The sequence below is a fragment of the Dermacentor andersoni genome, chromosome 9, assembly GCF_023375885.2.
Source record: "Dermacentor andersoni chromosome 9, qqDerAnde1_hic_scaffold, whole genome shotgun sequence".
NCBI classification, from domain to species: domain Eukaryota; kingdom Metazoa; phylum Arthropoda; class Arachnida; order Ixodida; family Ixodidae; genus Dermacentor; species Dermacentor andersoni.
The window spans coordinates 65,291,992-65,314,155 of record NC_092822.1 but is presented as its reverse complement, the minus strand read 5'-3'; the positions used below and the strand labels follow the sequence as shown (position 1 = coordinate 65,314,155).

The 22,164-nt window shown below is 44.4% G+C and overlaps 1 protein-coding gene, 1 long non-coding RNA gene and 1 other non-coding gene across 6 annotated transcripts in view; 2 read left to right on the top strand and 1 right to left on the bottom strand.

Annotated features, from left to right (window-relative positions):
* The window catches only part of LOC126528164 (N-acyl-phosphatidylethanolamine-hydrolyzing phospholipase D-like), a 31,480-nt gene extending 19,020 nt beyond the window's left edge, over positions 1-12,460 (bottom strand). Inside the window, exons 1-2 of one of the 4 annotated variants that reach the window (XM_050176032.3) lie at positions 12,077-12,460; positions 4,282-4,590 (exon numbers count right to left, since the gene is read on the bottom strand). In XM_050176032.3, coding sequence (XP_050031989.1) covers positions 4,282-4,590; positions 12,077-12,190 — 423 coding nt within the window. In that variant the 5' untranslated portion in view covers positions 12,191-12,460. The other 3 variants (XM_050176035.2, XM_050176036.3, XM_050176033.3) reach the window with 3 other exon arrangements.
* Positions 4,541-7,843, top strand: LOC129384061 (uncharacterized). Its single transcript, XR_008611823.2, has 2 exons — positions 4,541-6,483; positions 6,663-7,843. It is a non-coding gene; the product is annotated as an uncharacterized lncRNA (long non-coding RNA).
* A 9,581-nt stretch (positions 12,461-22,041) lies between the features above and the next one.
* On the top strand, positions 22,042-22,113 carry TRNAE-UUC (transfer RNA glutamic acid (anticodon UUC)). The gene has a single exon. It is a non-coding gene; the product is annotated as a tRNA-Glu (tRNA).
* Positions 22,114-22,164: the final 51 nt, after the last annotated feature.

Below are 22,164 nucleotides of genomic sequence, written 5' to 3'. Positions count from 1 at the left end.
CGTGGTGCCAGTAAGCCAGGTGGTTGAATCCTATACTATCACCATGTCTCTGAAAGCTGCCAAATTGACCCTTCCAATTAAGTGCTTCCCTCGGAAACTCAAACGAACCCACTCTCCCTTCTTCTCCCATCGAGATCTGAACAAACTTGGCTTTTGGCAACACGGCTGTAATATGTTCGTATGCGTCAATGGCGTTTGGTACCACGAGGCCGCTACAACAGGTTTCAATGACGTGATCAGTCTGACGTGATGAGTCTCCTTTTTCGCTACCCAAGCCACACTGAACTTGGTGCGCATTTTGATCTGGTTGCATAAAAAGTTGTACTAATTAATCATTTGTTGCATTCTTGGCGAACTGAGGCTACATAGCATAATTAGTTCAATGAACTTGAAGATAGGTCTCGACACGACAAACTAATTGTTCGCAACGTTCCAGATGCTAAAAAAGACACGGCAACAAACACACATCGAGTTTACATCGGCATTAAGAACCGTGCTTCCATCTTTTTCACCCGATTTGACTGAATGTGCTCAATGCTTAGGCCTTTCTTCAATGGGAAACTGCCGACCTGCGTTTGTAAATTTTTCTATCTTTAAACTGAAAGAAATCTTTTTTTCACTGCATAATCAGCTCAAGTAAAGTGATATCACTCTTAGTGAAGATTTTTCTACCACAATCCATCTTTCGTAGAAATCTTATTGACATTGGAAAAAGTCAGCCTGGTGCACCTACATTTAAACTAACATACGACAAACTGCTCGTCAACAACAAGTGCTATGCTTTTCATGCTGAATCTAAGTGCGTGACAGCCACAAGGCCAACGCGCAGGAAACGTAGTTCTTGCATGTAATTTGTCTTAGTGGAGTGAGAGGGGCAGTGGGCAGTCTTCACAACGTCATATATCTATCTTCTTTACTTACATTAGAAGCATGCTGAACAATTTTTTCTCATTGTCTCCAGCACTTTCTCTCCACATGTTACTGCGTTAACAAAAACATGACTTTCGGCTAATGTTATTGAATCCAAAATATTTGAAGGTGCCCATCGACTCGCAATTTATAGGCAGGTTCGGGCTATGTGTTGTGGAAGTAGCATTCTTCTCTCCATTTCTAACGACATTATTTCGTGAATCTATGTTACTACTGATCTCGAAATTGTCTGGGCTTCATTTGCCATGAATCACCAGAAGGCAATTACGGGCATCTGCTATCGCTCTTTATTCCTCACCCACATTCATTAGTAAATTCCATTATGTGATTATAGCGTATCTTCACATTTTCCATCATCACTCCTATATTTACTTGGCGAATTTAACCTCCCAAACATTATTACATGGAACACTAAACCTCCTACATCACTACTATTTTCATCCCAGGCCAAATAATTTTTGTTTTTCTTTCTTCATCTTTTTTTTTTTTCATTTTCGCAAGTGGTAACACAACCTACTAGGAATCTACTCAATCTAGTACTTACTACTGAACCCAGCCTCGCATCTAACATTACTTTCCTACCTCCTTTAAGTGATCATTCTGTTATTTATTTTAGTATTAGTGCAAACCCTCCTACTAATAAAAGAAAAATGAAAACAATACTCAACGATAAAAAAATGGAACTTGGAGGCCAACAATAGAGAGTCGTGTACATTTCTTGACACATTCCTGGCTGAATTTGATGATTCTGTGCAAGTTAATTCAGACATGTTTACTGGCAAATTAAGTGAGTTAATGAGCAATGTTCCCAGCCATACCATAACTTCCAACTCAGAAGCCCCCTGGTATAAGACTCGCATTAAATTACTTTTTAATCGAAAAAAGTGCATTTACTGCTCAGCCAAGTTTTCCTTGGGTGCTTCTTGTTGGACGACAGACAAGGTAGCTTTGAATGACTATGTTTTGGGGTTAAAATATGCAAAACATAATTTTCTTACTGTTACTCGCCCATTCATTTTTAAAACTAGCATTAAACATTTCGGAAAGTAACTAAGCCTCTTTCTGGGGGGGATATCGTTTTAGACGACGCTACTGCAGCCTATTCCAAAAAATGATTCTGAAACTGACCTTAATGAAGCCTTTGTCACAAATGTTTTGGGAGCTCTTAATAAGCGACTTTGTAATTTACGTAACCATGATATTATACAGCTATGTTCCCAGTGATAGTCTATACATCTGGTGTTGCTAAAATTATCCGCAAACTAACCATTCTTCACCTGGCTTTGATGCTATTAACACTATGTTCTTAAAAAATACTTCCACCTACAGTTCTATTACATTGACAAAAATTTTTTAACAGTGATTCAATACAGGTGTTCTACCTGATCGATGAAAGGTTGGGAAGGTGGTCCCCCTCTACAAGTCTGGTAAAAAAACTTTAGTAACTATCACCCCATTTCACTAACAAGCACATGTTGCAAGCTGTCAGGACACATTATATTCAAAAGCCTTGTTGATTTTCTTGAAGATAACTAATTTTTTTCACTTGCACAACATGGCTTTAGGAAATCATACTCACGCAAGACTCAGCCCTTATCTTTGACTAATAACTGGCATCACTTTCTTGACTGTTCACTATGCTGACTGCATTTTTCTAGATTTCTCAAAAGCATTTGGAAAAGTGTGCCACAAACTTCTAATGTACAAGCTATGCCATCTGAATATTGAAACTAACCTTCTAAACTACATCTAATGTTTTCTAGTCAATTGCACGCGATATTCAGCAAAATTTTAAGCTGTGCGAAGAAGATGGGACATGAACAGACAGACATGAACAAATTTTGCTGATTCTATGAACCGACTAGCCCAACAATATGCCTTACTTCAGCATGCAATATGTTACTGCTACTGGTTATAATTCTTCGATATGCTCTCTTGACTCAGGGTGTGCCCCAAGGCTTGGTTCTCGGTCCTTTGTTGTTCTTATATATATTAACGACCTTCCTTCACAAGTATCTTCTAACATTGATCTCTTTGCTGATGACTGTGCTATCCTTAGAGAAGTTACTAGTGATTCTGATAATAACCTTCACTCCAACCTAAACATGATGTCGAACAGGTGCAGTGTAAGGCTCATGGAATTAAATATTAATATAAAGTTATGTGTACACCTAGGACACCTAGCACCGCCCATGTGTATTATTTAAATAACCTTTCATTAGAATAGGTCAACTCATACAAGTGCTTAGGAATTCATATCACATTCAGCCTTCCCTGGGCAACCCACATTGTCCATATAGTGAATAATGCTAACTGCACTCTTGGGTGCTTGAGGCGAAACATTTTTAAATGCTCTTGAATTTTTAAAATTGTTGCTTTATAAAACATTAATACACTGAAAATTAGAATATGCTAGATGAGTCTGGGAGCCTAGTAACATAAACTTAACACACTAGAACCACTTGAGAATAACTGTGCTCATAACATGGCAGAACTGCCAGCCTAAAAGCTATAAAACTGACCTTTTTCTTCTATTTCTTGCAGCTTGACATAATGTTTCCCATTTAACATTATTTCATTAACTTTTTCACCTTGCAGCACTGCATGATGCATTTATTTGTACTCCACACTCTGTATCTTGTCACGTCGATCACCCTCCTATTGTTTAGGTTCCTTGTTGCAGCACAAATTCATTTTCCCAATCACTCATACCTCGGCCATTGCAAGGGTGGAACCACCGTCCCGCAAACATTGTTTCCATCAGTGATAATTCCTCCTTTCTTGATGCCTTAGCCAACATTACTTACAAATTGGGGTTTCATACACCAACATATGTCATATTTTTACTATTAGCTCCATTTTTCTTTCTACTGATTGTATTTCTATCAAATTATTGTTTGTCAACTTGTACTGCTTATGTTGCACCTTTATTTTTGTTTGCGTATTATCTGTGATAAGGGCTGTGACCCACTCCTCTCTGTAAAACGCCCCAAAAGGCCCTGAGCGTATAATAAATAGCAATACGAAACAGATTACCGGGTTGATGGCTATATAATAAAACAATAAAAATAACCCAAAATTTTCTGTCAGTACTCCTACAAAGCTTTACAGACATTTTATTTGCTCAACTTCTCTGGAGTATATACACTACAATTAACTACCGATCACATTACCAATTATCGCACATATTCTGATGCTCATCACAGCTACGAATCATGGTCAACCATAATTATTGTCTCAAATCTCCTGTGTTTAATACTAATCAGAAAAGGTTGTTGCTGAAACACCTGTTTTAAGTGAAACAAATGATTGCGCACACAAGGTAAGGAATACTTCGAGCTGAAGACTTACCGGCGTCCTAACCCTGGGTGTTCCAGGGTCATTGGGGTCAGCCCGGCTTTCAAATGTGAACTGGTCCGACCCAGAGGAGCAGATTAGAGAACAGCGGCGGATGACAGCAGGCCTCTGTTGCTGCTGCAGGTCACCGCTGCCTAGCGACTGATCCGAGTGGTAGTCGGACGTATCTGAAGGGCTCGTGGTGCCCGACTTGGGCTGCGGTGATGGTGGCTCGGACCGACGCGGCTGTGCCTGGGGACGGCCATTCCGCGACCGCGAGCTCATCTCGCGCATGGTGGAAGCCTGTGGTGGCAGCGCGGTCAGCTGCAAAGACAGGATGACATCAAGTTTATTCAACATCAGAGGTGCAGGGAAAGTGTAATTGCAGTTATGTGCCACACGGGGGGGGGGCAAAGTTAACATGCGTAAGGGGGAGACCCATGCAAAAGAATGTCACTGTAACAAAATTCCAGCGTCCAGTGGTTCAAAGTGCTGCGATAATGTGACAAAGAAGCACAAACGCAAGTTACAGGCAGTTATATGCAAGTACCAATAAGTGCAAAACAGGTGTCAATATTTTGTGATAGCATAAAAACAAATTGTACCAATAATAAATAAGCATCAACTAATTTAAGTAATTAATGACAACATATGGCGCGATTTCGATCTTTACAATGTTTACCCCGGAACGTCCAAGTCCAATTCCACATCAAGAAAAATTAGAACAACTTGTTCACCTTTATTTCTGGCCTGGGTTACTGCAGTCATACGAAAAAGGGAAAGAAAACGCTACTTGAGCAAAAAGTTTATAAGTACAATAACTAATTATTTATTAGATGGTTTCCTGAACTGTCCACAACAATAATTCAATGTATTGGAAATGCTATTATGGGCTTTATGTTAAGTGTAGTAAGCTTAAATATGAATCTTGTGGTATAAAACATGGCGTATCAAAAATAATATGTTGGGCTATGTGGGTTTACATTGACTTCACTCGCTGGATGCAAACTTTTAATGCAGATAAGCAAATAGATGGTCACTGCCATCCACAGTCTAATTAAAGTTGTCATTTGGACTTTGCATGTACTTTTTTTCCCCTTTTTGTTGCCTTGCTCTTCTCTCTGCCACTGTGACTTGTATTCATTCATTGTATTCTTTTGCCAACAGTGTGAAAAATCGTAGACTCATGATTTTACCATCCTGTAAAAGCTGGTGTAGTATGTCTAAGTAAATAGATAAGTTCAGGGATGGAGGAACTGCTGAACTCTGCTGATTTCCTAATCTTTTGCCCTGCCTTCCTCTGTTTGCTTCGTTTTCACCTTTATCATCTCTAAACCTTGGAGCTGGCTTCATAGGTCAGTCTTATTTGCCCATCAATAAGTTTGGTTGAATTATTTGGGTTAGGGGATCTGAAAGGAGTAGCAAGAAGGAGACAGAGGCAGTGGATCCTTTATGCAATTCATTGCGTCATCAAATACATCTTTAGTTTAAAATAAAAAATTTATGTGTGTTACTAAAGGTAATCCATAAAGTCACACACAAAAAGAAGGAAAAAAATCTTCAGTGAGTTGGTAAAAGTGCCATTTCATGAATGGACAAAGACGTTAGTGGAGATAAATGTAAAAGAAAAATCGTATTTTGAAAGAAAACTGATAGGTAAACCTCGATATAACAAAATTCTCGATATAACGATTTAACTTTTTATAACCTCTTGTCCAAAGAACACTATGTATCAGAACCCCAATATAGCGAAGTGTGTTGGTATGCGATTTCATTATAACGAAATTTCGCTGCCGCCGCAAAGGAATGCTGAGACAACATAAATGTAAACTTCCGCGGACGCAGATAGCCAAATGATTGAATTACAAGCGGCTGCTTGCAAACGCACCTCAAATCGCGCTCCGCGCGACGAGAGCGACCGCCCAAGTGGAGCCGCTTCATGTTCCGTATTAAAGTCCAAGCGCGATAAGGCGCTATCGCGCCCCGCGCACCGTGTGCTTTAGGTGCGAGTTAGAGTGTGCGAGAGAGAGGCAGGAAAGATGGTGGCTTCACGAGTGACGCCTTCCCGCGTGAGCAAAGTGAAAGAGGGAGGGGAGCTCGCTCGCGATAACGCGATCAAGCGCGCGCTAGGGGTAAGTTGGCGCGCGTGTCGGCCGTGAATGCGCGCGGCTGTAAGCGCGGATGAGCGCATTCACAGCCGCGCATCCTGCTTTAAAGGTTATCTGCCCACGGCGGCCGCATTTCGATGGGGGCGAAATGCGAAAACACCCGTGTACTTAGATTTAGGTGCACGTTAAAGAACCCCAGGTGGTCGAAATCTCCGGAGTCCTCCACTACGGTGTGCCTCATAATCAGAAAGTGGTTTTGGCACGTAAAACCCCACAATCTAATCAAAGGTTATCTGCCGCGTGCACAAAGAGTGGGCGTGCCGAGACGACGGCATGGCACCATGTAAGCCATCTTCCCGTGCGTTTAGTGTTGGAGGTTGCGTAATCTCTTGTTCCGGTGACCCGTAGGAGCGAGAGGCAGCCGAAGCGTTCCCTCCCCGCTGCCGGCGCTTTTCCTGATAGCGTCGTCCCAGTGCGGGCGACGCTATCAGCCGCGAGGGCGGAGGGCACGTGAAAGCGTGCCTGGCTTCGCTCAATTCGTACCGCCGATGTGAATATATACCGTCGACGCACGTGGCATGAAATCGTATCATTCGTCGCCGACTCCCAAGTTTATCAAAATGAATTGTTTTCTCGTTCAATTTTGCTTTTTTCGATTGCCCGATATAATTCGGAAAATTCTGCGCCCCCTTTCCGTTTCGATCGGTGACTGCACTTATTTGCATAAAGGGTCGAATTTCAATGCAACGAAATTTCAATATAACGAAGCAAATTGCCGATTTTACCTATTTCGTTATATCGAGGTTTAACTGCATATGCTTGTAAAATAAAAGCCTGAGGTACCAGCTCAAGTGAAAAGTCTAATGGACCATGTACAATGTGGTGCCTGTGATCAGCAAGAACACCTAAAAATTGTGCAGGCCAACGGCTCCTTACCAAAAATTAGCTGACAAATTAAACAATTTCAATTGTGTTTTCATTCAACTATTGTTAAAAAGCAAACCAACAAGAGAAGTGTACTCTGGAAGAGATAAGCTTGAAGCTTACTGGTATTTAAGAAAATGTTCATACCATATTTCTGCTGTTTAATTTCTTTACGAAAGTGACGGAACAAAAGGATGAAAAAAATTTTGGTAACAGCACGTCTTCTCCAACTCGTCACTTCTGTCATCGATTCAGCATCTCCAAGTGACTGCGCTTCCTTTGTACCTGTTAAACAGTGCAGCTTCTTGGAATGAATCAGGAATGCAGTGTTTTGCATCAATATCTATGCCGCCGTCATAAAGGTATAGCGCAATCACATGGAAGTTGGGAGGAGGGGTACGTACTGAGGCACACAGCATTCACCGCACTAAAGTCTGCACTTGCTGTATATTCCACAGGAACGAATTTCATCAGAAAATTATTCATTGTAGGTTGTTTGTAACAGGTGTACATCTGGTCAGTAAATATTTTTATTCTCACTTTTACATACATGTGTTTGCATATTTAACAATTTATTTATAATGAACTGTTTCCCTGTCGGGTTCTTTTTTTCTCATGTCATAAAACGAACACAACGGTTTATTTTCGGTTATTCAGAAGGGAACGAATAATGGCAAATGCGCGTCTAGTATTGTCCGCATTAAAAAGTGGAGAACGTACAGACACGTCAGTGGCATGGTGTGGCACAAACACGGAAACTCACTGGTACGGCAGTGACACTGAAAGGGTTAAATAGCTATTGCACTTGTGCTGACAAATTCAAGCACAGAAAATCAGCTGCTGTATGCATTGCATGCAACATTCGCTGGTGTATTGATAGCTACCTGTATCAGCTGAAAATATTACTTGTGTGCAACAATGTTCATCGCAGAACTGTTTCTTATATATGTAATATAGCATGGTAAAAAGTTGCAGGCTCAGTCTGCCATTGTTTTTTTCAAGTGTGCCTACCAATCTGAAATTTTAAATCATGTATAGTTCGCATCCATAGGTAGCCTACGCCATGCGAAATTTCAACCTTTAAACATATATAGTCTACGGGCCCAGGGAATGCAGTATTATCATTATCACTTTGTGTGTGTCAGCCTGGCACACACCTTGATGCAGAAGACACAAAAGGCTCAAATGCTTTGTTACCCGAGTATTCTCCTATAGAGAAAACAGCTTCTCCCCATACAGATGTGTATGTGCCACCCAATGTACATGGTTTTGTTCTTACAATCTTGGGTTAAAATGGCATTTCCCTGCTCTATTCAGCAAAGGTGCTTTAACAGTGACTTACGAATGAGAAACTCCATCGAGATGACATCTAGCAGAGTCATTTCCTCGACACCCACTACTTTTGAATAACAAAAAGCACTCGTGTGTAAGTGCTAAAAATGCTTCTTCTCTGACCAGACAACAAGCTGTTCCTGTAAGCCTCAAACTAAACCATGCTGACACGAAACCATGGTCAGCACCAATTAGATACCCTGGCCAATGGCAAATGCTGAGTTAGGTTTCGTCGAAAGAAGCAAGCGGATATTGGGTAATGTTTTCAAGGGAGAGTTTTGTGGAAGCCAGGCAGTTCAAAACAAGTGCATGTCAACTCACGTTATTTCAAACTCCCAGGGGCCACAGATGTTTGTGTCACTTAGCCAACGGCGAACAAGAAGTGCGCAAAACAGAACTATGAGCTGTTATATAAACAGCTTGTGCCAGAATAAGCAACTGGCCAACACAGGGCTCAGTGGTGAAAAGAAGAGCAAGAGTCCACGCACAGACATCCAGGTTGTCAGCAGTGCAAATGTGCATTGCAAATGTGCATTCAAAGTATCACCTGTTAGCATACACAGTTACCTGAATATGAAATACGGAAACTTTCTGAAAATTCAAGCCTAACGAATGTTCTCTAGCTCATCAGCCTTTCTTTGGCTTCATCAGCTTGCCCTATGATACGCCACACAAAAGTGAATTAACCGAAAGCCTTTTGCAAATTACGTTGCTTTGAAATGCACTGAAAAGATTGTGGGCCAAGTATAACTAGAAGTAGAATGATTAGTTTTCACTGCACATCTCCATAAATAAAAAAAAAATAACTCATTATATGTAAAAAGAATATGGGAAATTGGCATGCACAAATCAATTTCTGCCGCTACCTGCACTGTTCATTTCGAGGTCGATAAGGGCAGAAAGCTGGACTAGTAGGTTAGACAACATTCTGAATTAGACCACAGAAAACAGTACAATAGAGAAAAAAGCGGCTTGTTTCCTTCCATTCTTGTCTGTGCTACTTCAGAACTTACAGCTCAAGTGCTTGAGTCATGTATGCATGGTGGCGTGTAGTAACTGGCCTTCCTTGACCACAAAAACGTCCGGGCAATTCAGTTCAGCACACTTGTCCACCTTGTGAGTGGAAAAGTCTGTTTGGATTCGCAGACACTGTTCACATTCAGCTCTATCACTATCATGATGTAATTGAGTCCTGATTTATATACAGCTGCTTGCTTGTATATATCATATTTGCACGATTATAATGTGCACCTTTTTTGAATAAAAGGGGCATTCAAATTTATACAGCGTAAAGGAGGTGTCGGACTTCGATAGCGACTATAGCCGCTAAGGTTCAGCTGTGTGCGTGTCTGCGTGCCTTTGTATGTTCCGTAAAATTGTTTCAGCACTATACGTGTTGGCTTAACTTTTATTGCTTGATGTGCACTTTAGAATCGGCACCAAGTTACTTTTCTTCCATACTTGGGTGGTAATATAACTGCGCATTACAATTGGTGGTGCGGTAAAATCGTGCAAATATGATAAGCAACTCCACATAGGATTGCATAGTGGTGTGCAACTAGTAATTTTTGAGACCGAATCAGATAGGAATCAAATATTGCTTGAAGCAAATTGAATCGTATAGTTTTTGTGTAATGAACAATCGTTATCAGAATTAATATAAAACGGTTTTCACATCCCAGAATACTTAAAGATAGCAAGTTTATTGAAAGCACAAATAGAGCTTTAGGAGCGAAAAAGCAGTTTCTTCGCATGCACATGACTTTTCAGAGAGTGAATGATTGCTGTATAGCCTGTAAAGTATGGCTAGCTAAGTGACATAGCCTGCTTCACTAAGCAAGTTCTCATGCTTTATGTCTATGCCCGCGCAAGTGAAAATTTGCTGCGTGCTTGCTGCAATTTTATGTTTAATGGGGCACAGTTGACATTCTCAAATATTCGAAAAGTATTCGCATTTTCGAATAGTGACTATTAGATTCGAAGGCCGAATCGAATAGTACACTAATCAATTCATTATTTGAAAGTTTCAAATATTTGTACACAACTAATATTGTAACACACCGTATACATAAAGAACACAATTAAGTAGATAATGCTTGTGTAACAAATGCATGCATGGAAGTAAGCTTCATTCACATTTGCTGCACCTGCAGCAATTTCACTAAATAAGAACAAGCTCCATGCGAAATATTACTCGTGTAACATATGTGTAATACCTTGCATGCACATGCGTGCAACATATGTAGGGCCGCAGACATGCATAAAGCTCCTGTTTGCACTGTTCCGTGACAACTACGGAATTAAACACATCGCGTGGCAATGTTCCTCCCATGTTTTGTCATACTCCGATATCAAAATTCCATACCTGTCGCAAAACGACGACGCCACAGCGAAGCCGAGATAAGCTTATCGCGAATGCCGACATTATCACATGCCGCTATCGCGTACGTACGTGTTTCAGCTGCTACACTACAATCGTTACAAAAAAGGAATCGAGAAACAGCACTGTATTGCTGTGGCGAGCAGCGAATCGAACCACGGCAGCTCTATACCCGCGCTCGCCCCTAGCCGTGTACGACGCAAACCGCGCGTCGATACGTAGCTTACAAGCCGCGGTCGGAAATCGAAACCGCACGACGTACTACGTACGACACACCACTACCCGCTTACCTCATCCGGATCACGGCGCAATGAAAACGCAAGCGTACCCTCTCCCCTCTCGGCCCATGGCTACCGCGGCGAAGGACGCGAGCGGATGGCAGGCCCTTCGGGAGCTTTCAGGGAGCGCCGGGCAGCTGGAACGACACCGATGACGAGGAATCGACGTTGTGGTAAATAAATAAAAAAAAAGTGTTCTCCCCCCCGCGCTGTTTACTCAGAATTTTGCCACGGAGGAACCCGGGGTCTCGCCTCTTTCACGCCGGCCCTCGTCGTCGTAACATCTGCTACGGGCGAACCCTCTCCCCGTTGCCCTCGCATCCCGCTTTGCTGGCGCTTTTTCGGTTTCGAAACTGACGGGAGCGGCCCACGGCCCGCGACTCGAGGCTCCAACATGCACGCGTGCGGGTCCGCCTCGTATAAAACGTGGGCGTGCTGTTAACGCGAGCGCTCCCAAACAGAAACGCGAACCGTGGAACCGAGATAAGCACCTCGAGAACGTCGGGGCACGACACAAGTGCGCGCGCGCTTGGAAGATCGCCGAGCAGCGAGGTGAAGTAGGATTTACAGGGCAAGGCGTCGCGACAAATCGAACGGTGCACGCGGATATGCCCCGTGCGCCTCGGCGACCGAAGACTACCGCACACACTTTCACCTGGGTCGATAGGCAGCGTTCGAGGCGCGTGGTTTCGGGCACCGAGGTGACGTGATCAGGCAGGCGTCGCACGGTTTCGGATGCGTGGCATCGGGCTGCTTCGTACGTGACGCCGCGCCGTTAGTGCACGAACCTCGGAGAAGACGGCGACATTCTTCGGGGCGGCGGAGACGGTGGCACTACTGGCGATGGCAGCAGCGGCAGCGGGGCCCAACGCGGCCCGGCAGATGCGCACCGCTTTTAGCATCGGCGGCTATGTTTAGGGCCCCGGAGGACACGCGGTCCGTACCCAGCGGCTGGGGAACCGAAGCGGAAGGAAAGCGCGATGCCCGAAACTGCGGGTCGGTGGCGCCACCTCGACGGTAGCTGCGGAAGTTCTGGCTTCGAAGCGTGGACAGCGTGGACTGCGTGATCGTCGACGCGACGCGTTTGAGCATTCCCTCTTTTTGAGATTCTCAAACGCCATGCGCAGCTCATTCATCGTTAAACTTGCGGTCGCGGCTCTGCGCAGCTGTAGTAGGTAAGGTCTGGTGTCGGCAGGCGCCGCCGACCGATGCGTCAATCGATGCGTCAACGGTGATCTCAACCTACAACGAAGGAGAGAAATCGGAACAGCAGTCAATGGAAACGACGCGCACGAACGCTACACTGAATTAAAGGGACAGCCCGTTCGCATGCATTGTTTCCACTTAATGAATGCGTGCCAACTCGCCCGCAGAACGGCGGCTGCGGGTTACGTAAAAATCTAAAAGCAACCAGCTCGCGAGCTCGTTCTAATTAAAATGCTGGTTTGACGAACATAACGACATAAAAAGGAGTTCAGTCCTTGGGCTACTTCAGGTTTTTATTTAAACAGTCTACCACTTTATTCACTAGTTCGTTGTCGTTTATTCGTAGACGACTGTGTTATCTACTTGAGTATTTAGTCAGCTGAAGATTAATATTGGATGATCACCTGAAAACCATTCACAACCCGGTGGCAGGAAATGCAGATGAGCCTTAATATTTCTAAGTGCGCACACATGTCATTAACGAGAAAGAGGAATCCTTAGAAGACACATACACCATAAATAAACAACGTCGCAATTACGAGGGTTGACAAATATAAATATCTTGGTGGATGTGATCACACACAAAACGCTCAACTGAAATGCTCGCATTAAATACAAAACAGGGAGCTGGGCTGGGCTGGCGGCATGCTGGTACATGGAAATTTCGGGATCGGGGGGGGGGGGGGGGGAGGCGTGCCCCCTGGATACGCCCCTGCCTATTTCAGAGCGCGTACATCGGTTCTCAAACGTGTCAGTAACATAGTCATCGCAGAAAAGCTAGAATATATGTTCATAGGCAATACGTTGAACCCGCTACCTCATAGACTCAGCCGTGCGTCGCGGTCAGTCTAACTATGCGTTAGTGTATAATTACATTTATAGCACAATATTTATCTATTCAAAATAACTTACAGGCCCGTAGAATGGGCATTGCAGGGTGTCTACCAACCGGGAAAACCAGGAATTCTCAGGGATTTTGAGTAGTCTGGAAAAACTCAGGGAAAACTCAGGGAATTTGTGCTTCTATCAGGGAAAAGTCGCGGTAATGCTGGCTCGAGAAACAGACAGGAGTCGTAACGAATCGTCGTCGGCTGGAGGAGTTGCCAGTGTACAGTCAACGACCGACTTTCCGGATTCCCGATAGCTCGGACGGCTTCGCGTCACCACCACGTACCCCAAAGAGTCAATGTATCATAACGTCTGAAATTTCAGACGCAAGAACTCTTCGCCGTCCGATTTTCTAAACGTTTTGCGTGATCCCAGGTCCGAGACGGCATTAATGAAAACCACCACCGCTGCTGTTTTGATTACCTCGCCGCCTTGAACCGGTGCTGTCGCACGCAGATCCGCTGGCAGCCGTAGCCACCACTGCGGCAACGCTAGGCCTAGCTGCTTCGACGTTCGCTGTTCAGCTTCTTGTCGTTCGGTGCCGTGTTTCTTCATTTCTCCGCTGACAGCAATAATTTTGTCTTCGAAGCTCGGAAAGCACAACGCATTGTATAATGCTCTTTCCCGAAAGTCTGCTTCGCCTCATTACAGTCGTGTAACGCGGTGAAGCGTAACAAGCGTAGGAAGGGGCAATTGTCGCGGGACACTGTATGTATTCCTTAATTTTACACGTGTGCACCCGCCCTCACCTGTCACAGTAGGAGCACCGATATGCCTAATAAGTGCACTGACAGGCATTCAGAGCTTTTTCAGACGTAAATGTGTCGATTTTAGCCCTTAAGGGCAGAAAAGACATGAATTTATTTTTTCGGACTGCCTGATTTTTCGGAAGTTTTCGCGGCCCATAGGGCGTCCAAAAAATTGGACGTTGACTGTAAATTGACCAAGAGTATTCTTCAAATGGTCCGTGGGGCGAACGCGCGGCGGAAGGAGGACGAGAACAGAAAGGATCGACGCACTGAGGAATGAACGGGGTAAGTATGCGACCGCTTCTTTGAAGGAGCCTGCGCTCAAAAAACAAATTGTTGGCTGATGCTGAGATGCAGGTGTCCCTCATCCAAACCAAAATAAACTCTTTAAAGCACTGAAACACAACACTGAGGCGTCTTGCGCGAGCTGAGAGTATGTCAGGACAGTTGCATGACACTGAGCATGCTATCAGTTGATAGAAATAGCTCATATTCGAAAATATTTGCTTCTCTATGCATCTACTTTTTACTTGTACTAGAGAATGTCGAACTCTATTTGAAAATTTTTTCGAAGACATTTTATTTGCTGTGCATTTTAATAACCCTTCCCTTATATTCTTTTTTTGAGTAACATAAACACTACTCCTTAGTATTCAAATTGGATTAAGTCGGTTTTCTTAAAATTTTTTTTCATATGCTTACTAGAGAGTGACAGCATAGGGCGATATGGTTTCAGCGCGTCTTGACATAAAACATAGTTCTGCATCACTCGGGGAATTTCCCAAAAGCACTCGGGGAAAACCTGGAAAACTCAGGGAATTTGGAAATGTCAACTTGTTAGACACCTTGGCATTGGCTACATTGTGTGTATAATAGTGTATATAACTGCTCAGTGAAGCGGGAAAGGTGACAGGCTGATCACCTTTCCTGTGAGGCTTTTTAACGGCAATTCTAATGACGCCAAAATACGCTTACAGAACGGTAATGTGCGTTTATATGGACCGTCGCTATTGCGCCAGAATATGGTCGCTGTTTACTATTAAATAAGATTATGCAGCATAGGTTGTAAAGATAATCTAGGAGATCGCACTAATTTAGGGGCGCAGCGCTACTAACACGTGTTCTACATTTTCATTCGGACACCCAGACTCGTGTTTCTGGCCCATTGGTTGAGCACAGTGATAAAAGGTATCGTCGCCAGCTAAATTGCTAATGCTGCTTCGGTGTATCAGTGACGCCAACTTTGATACTGCACAGTACTGGTCAGTAAAAACACGTGCATCCAACGGAAGTGTTCAAAATTCTTGCTATGTACCAATCTCGATTGCCCACACTCTTTGCACCCTTTGGGGTGTATCCTGTCCAGAAACCATAATCGTCATCTGCCTTGCCCACGTTTCCTTTCTTTAACGCTGCGAGCCCGGTACTTCCAGGTCACGAACGGCATGCGCGTTATCAGCGTGACATAGGATTCTCGACAGGAAAGTAGCGAGAGCAGCGTGTTACAGAAAGGAAACGCAAGCAAGGCAGATGACTCACTCTAAAACAAAATTACCCCTTTTGAGTCTTATCTTGCCACACAATGATAAACGTCATCTGTCTTGTCCGCATTTCCTTTCTTTAACGCTGCGAGCCCGGTACTTCCCAATAACGAACGGCATGCGCGTTATCAGCATGACGTAGCATTCCCGACAGGAAAGTAGCGGGCGTGGCGTTTTCAAGAAAGAAACGCAGGCAAGGCAGATGGCGATTATCGTTGTGGGACAAATATACACGTCAAAGGATGTACATTTGTTTAAGAGTGTAGGCAAGGCGTATATTTCTCGCCCGTGTGGTAAAAAGAAGTAAGACTTAAATAATGCTGAAATAATATAACAAAATGAGATAAATAACATAAACGAGAAGATCTAGGGTCACATTATGGCGTGCATTTTTTCTTTCAATAACGTACGCCGGCATTTCACATGTAATCTGTGTTGACAGAAAAGCGACTAAGTTTTTTTGTGCAAATACTGAATGAAGGACGTGCGCACATGTAGTACATGGTGCAACATTACGACTGAGTTCGTATACGCGTTGTTATAAACTATATGCATCACACAGGCCTCGCTGTACGCTTTTATCTGATGTAAATAAATCTCGATTAACGAAGTCGCCGCATCATTGGTATCGTCCGACTCTTAATTTTTTTTTTGCATTAAATGAAAGTCCGGGACCTCGATCGAAACCACAGAAGAAAGGCTGACGAGCCTCAGTGCACCATAATTAACTTAACGTACCGTAACGGCTTTTCGGTAGCCAGTTTTATAGTTTTGTTTCCCAGCAGGATACTATCGTAAAGTGATAACTCAGAAAGTGGTCACATGGGAGCAGGAAATTGTCACGTTTTGGCACTCGCTCCAGGAGTGCCATTATTTTAATCGTCCAATTCCGTCATGTCTGTCTACAATGTCCGCATTTTAAGCCAATCAGGGCGGCCGTAGCAGCTCCCTCAGCAAATCAGAACTGATAAAATGGCGAATTCGACGATGTGGCGGAATGTGACAATGTCCAGGATAGCACCCCAGGCTTCCTAACTCTGGACTTCGTCATAAAGCCGCCATATTGTCAAATTCTGTAATGGCGGAATTTTGAGCCAATCAGGGACGACGTATAGCAGCCCTCTGGGCCAATCGGTTGATAAGATGGCGAGTTCGACACTGTGGCGGAATCTTACGATGCCCAGAATAGCACCCCGGCTCTCCTGGTCACCTCATACAATGCTGCTGATCGTTGTGAGGCCTGATGTAGCAGCATAGCAGACTATAGCCAGTGAGCCGGAGCGAGCATCGATGTGTGCGGATCCGACGTGACCACGTTCCGCTTTATGACGTCACGACAGTCACGTCCTGGTAAACGACGCCAAAACCGCCTATAGAAAACCTGTTGAAATAGATGCCGTAGGGCGCTCTGAGGCTTGCCGGTATTGACGTGAAACGTATTTAAAATCAGTCAGAAGGGGCTCGCTTTGCTAAAACCTCATGTAACGAAACCGTGCTACAGCATTATCGCTTATAGATATCTTTGCAACCGTACTACCTACGCGCCTCATTTTGATATCGTTGTGTAGCGGAAAGAAGCCATTACTAGATCATGCACCTGTCGTGTGCACATATATATGGTGCCATCGTGGCGCCACGTATGACGCAGTCGAAGTTAAACTTAGCCTCGCGCCCGGCGTTCACAGAGTCGTATATAGTTCCGCAGTATACTTTTGTCCGTCCGAGCAGAAATGGTCGCGTTTCAAGGAGCTCACTGTGTCCTGGTGGTAGGTATAACTTATGAAGCTCATGCTGGTACTCATTAGGACATATACATAAGGCCTGAAAGTGTGCAACTCGTTGCAGAAATTTCACGTCTGCTCGGCTATGGCGCCCTTGCGTTCGACGCGTACGCGGTCCAGAAATGGCGTGAAGAGACTCGGGGCAGGAGGACGCATTCATATCCAACGGCCTAGTCAGGCAAATGTTTGCCTTTATCTGTGTCCCCTAAGACAATCTGTTCATTGTCTTAAATAAATCAATGAAGAAAGAAAGAAAGAAATAGTGGAACGTGTCCGTCTCCGTAGGGAGCTAGCGCAAGCGCAGAAGATTGAGGCCAACGCATGCACCCCGACCTTCTACCGAGTGCTGCGGGGGTTCGAGGGACGAAATAGTGTACATGGCTGCGTTATGCAGTAACTATAGCACAGGTCAGTCTCGGGCTCCACTAGTAGAGGACGTAATTTCTTTGCCCTAGTGCCCAAATACCCTTTTGCAATATAGGGAGACAAGCGCGATTGCAAAATTAGACCGTAAGACGTCCGCTATGTAGCTGAAACATAAGTTAGGTGCGTAAGCTTTCTCATGCGTGAACAAACATAACTTTTGCATTTGGTTACGTCATTTCCGTAGTCTATAGTGCCCATCAGAGTTGCGGAGTGGAAAATGAATTGATTCCAGTATCATTCCGCACTTTTAAACAAACGGTATTTGAAATGGGAACGGAATGAAGGCACTGGTTGGACGTCCAGGTGGAATAGGAATGGAGTGGGAGCCCGAGATTCGGGAATGGAGTCGGAATGGAATGGGCACGTATCCTGGAACGCTAGATGTAGATTTTGAACGAAACACTCAAACCGGTAAATTTGCTATTTGCACCAAACTAGACTTGGCCAATGAGTTATATTTCTCTTGTCGTTCTTTTTTTTTCAATATCTACGTATAGGCCACTTATTCTGCGCGGCAATTATAAATAACAGTGTATTCCGCACATTACATCCTTCTGAATACACAGAGACCTTTCTGCGTTACAACACTGAAGTGCATTTAAGGACAGCAACTTCTAGATGTCGATGAATATGATTCGGGTTTAGCAAGAGCACACTATAGACCAAAGACACAAGGATGGAGACCAAAAACGACGTCGCAAACTGTTGTACCCTACGCAAGTCTACGGTGACTTGCAACTCGCGCCATGCTTTTTGGCGCACTGTGGAGTATCCAGAAAGCGCGATAACAGGAGGTCAGAGAGGTGTCCTGGAAAAGAAATGGCACCCACTAATATGTCAGTACATAGATTTGAAAAAGAATATCCCTGCAATAATACGTTTCGCTTTTATGTTAGTTCACAAATTGACAGAGTAATCTAGCTGGATGGCATTGCATACACAACGGCGCAAGGTTATTTTCTACTTAATTTGCTTTGCACGAATGAGTTTAGGAGGAATTTCAGGATTTGGGGAATGGTGGATCAGCTGTAGACTATAGTACATATTCAGTGGTTCAACTGTGCGATTTGCGCCATTTTGCTACAGTTTGGCACGTCTGCTCCTGACTGCGCCCGCTCAAGTGCCATCTGCGCAAAGTGCGCAGAAGTGCGGTATTTTCGAGCTTTCACAATGATGCAATGTTGTCAGCAGAGTTTGCAACTACAATCAAGACCGATTCTTCGGACGCCCGATTTTTCGGACATGTCCGATAATTCGGACGCCTTCGCGGCACCGCTAAGGTACCCTATAGAGTCACTGTATAAGAACCTCTGAAATTTCGGACGCAAAAACCCTTCGTTGTCCGATTTTCTGGACTTCTTGCCATGACCGCAGGCACGAAACGGAATTGATGGTAGCCACCACCGCCGCCATTTTATGTCGCCGTCTAGAACAGTCGCTTTCGCACGCAGATCCGCTGACAGCCGTAGTAGCCACCACCGCGACAATGCTAGCCTAGCTACTTCGACGTTCGCTACCAAGCTTCTTGCGGTCCAGTACCGTGTTTTTCAATAAGGCAATTCGCCACTGTTAGCAAAGTGACGCGGACTCCGCCTTTGTAACCCTCGCCAATGGCTTCGAAGTTGGGAAAGCATGACGCGTTGCATATCGCAGGTTTTCGAAAGTCAGCTTCGCCTCAATATAGCAATGTTACGTGGTGAAGCATGCGCGAATTATTGCGGTGAAGCATACCAAGAGTGGGAAGGGGCAATTGTCGCGGGACACAGTATGCGCGTATGCATTCCTTAATTATACACGCGTGCACCCTCCGTCTCTTGTCACAGTACGAGCACCGACATGCCTAATAATTGCACTCGGAGGCCTTCAGAGCTACTTCGGACGTGCCTGTGGCAATTTCAGCCCTTAGAGGCAGCAAAAGGTCGGTCGGGTATCGGCAACAAAGCTTACGGTAGTACGCCTAATCGACTCGTATCTATTCGCAGAGGCCACACGACACACGGGAAGCCGACAAACCGCATCCAAACAAAAGCGTGTATGCGGGATGGTACGAACGTTGTTCTCGACCGCCATCACCGTCTTTGCGACACGCCGTACGGAGGCATCTCAACTTGGCGGCGTTCATAGACATACAGTCTCTTGTCGAGCGTCTAGCATTGGTATTGGAGGTAATATACATTGTGTCTTGTGCGGCAAAGCATATCAAAGCACATCTGTCATTTGGAATGCGCAAAAGACATTTGCCATTCCTTTTTGTCTTGCGCCTGACAGCGTAAATTGTTCTATAGCTCAGTTGTAATTTTTATCTCTGTCTTGCGCTCAGGCGCTTATCTTTGTCCTCGTTAGCCTACAAAATTTTATTTGTTTGCTACAAAATTAAGTTCCTTGCCCACCCAAATAAAAATGTTTGCAAAATACCGTGCATGGTATACTGTCCGTGGGAAGGCAAGCTTAATTGGTAGCTGTTGGCTTTGTGCCTTGCTTCACTTTTGAGCAGCACTTACTGATTGCATAGTAATAACAAGTTTCGCCAAATGGCTACTGATTACTGCTGTACTACTCCAAGTGTTCCGAAAAAAAAAAACAAATTTTACGCTTTGAAACTGCTCCAGAATGCTGGTGTGGCTGTTCCTAAATTGCTCCAAATCCTAAACCGGCTGGACCACCACTGATATTGAAAAAATTGGTGCACCATCGATCACGTTAGATATTAATGCCACAATCGACTTAATCCAAAATTGAAGAAAACCCGCGTGAACGCAGCAGGCGTAATTTCACTACCTCAGACTACATTAAAAGACCCTGTAGAGACCAATAAATGTTTTTGATGATGGTGATGACGACGACGATGATAATATAAAGGCTTCGATTATTATAGACCGTTTTTGCAGTTATGGTTTTGAAGAAGGCCATCGAGTGAGCCCTTACCCGCGGTATCTTGGCGTTTTGCGATGTAAGGAGTGGCCACTCCGGAGTTGAATTGATCTCGGAATGATTGTGAATTTTTTTAACAGTCGGAATGCTTCGGAAGAGGGGACCGTAATACAGGCTGCCACCATAAATTGACATGTTTTGAAGATATATTTTGCAATCATATCAGATATCTAACCCGCGGAGTTAGCTTATGTTTGTGCACGCTATTTGACAAGCAAGACCACACAATATATTGTCACGTGGTAGTGACGCCAAAGAAAGCAGCAAAACTGGGAACGACGAAACTAGCGTTTCATTGGGTGAACTTCTGCCCTCAAAAAGAGGCTACGCTCAACGAACGGCGACAGCGGCGAACACAGTCTGTGACCGTCGAAAATCTCATCTGCCGGTCAAGTGCGTCGGCTTAAATTTCATACACGAGCCATCGAACGTTCCATAGAAATTGCTGGTGCCCGCATGTCCTCCAGAACGTTTTACACCATTCGCTTCGCGCACACATGCAATCAGATTACACAAGGTTCGGTGACAACAGACAGCGGATAGAACCATCGATAACATTCCAGAAACTTCCGACACATGCAGGCGCGTCCCGCGTTGATGCGATAGCATTTGTTAGACTGTGAAAAGCGCTCAACCGAAAAAAAAAGACGAACGAGTCCACGTGTCAATACGCAATGATGCTTTATCCATTTCTTTCTCGAACCCTACATTACACTCGCAATTCTCTTGGGTAGCCATCTTGTACACGTGTTTACGAAATAAGGTTCCTTATGTATGGGTATCTGTAGAAGCAGCAGGCATGTGCTTCTACCGTCTGAGTGTTCGCGCAATGCCTCTGTCGAGGAACTGATGATCCTTTTCATAGCACATGTATAGGCACATAAACTTTTTCAAATACCAAAATTCGAAAAAGGCTTCTATTAAGAAAACAGATATGCACACCTAACGTATATGCTGAAAGTCTATGGGAAGAGAAGCTTTTATAAACAAGTTGATGAAATGCTATCAATTCGGGCATTTCATTCCTGCAGCATCTTTGGTATAAAGGAAAATGGCGCGTGCGCATGCGCACTCGTGCGAAGCAGCGTGACACGCGCAGCGATCATCTCAAAAGCGCTGGTTGGCACGATGGGATCCTTCTCAAATCTCGGTGAAACCTCCTTTTTTTCCATCACAGCGCGCGGACTGTGTTTAGCGAGCGGAGGCAGCGCTGCACCAAGAGTTCCCGTTCTCCAGCGTGGTCTAGTGGCTAGGATACCTGACTTTCACCCACGAGGCCCGGGTTCGATTCCCGGCGTCGGAAGGGTGCGGTCTCATGGTGTAACGGTTAGCACTCTGGACTCTGAGTCCAGCA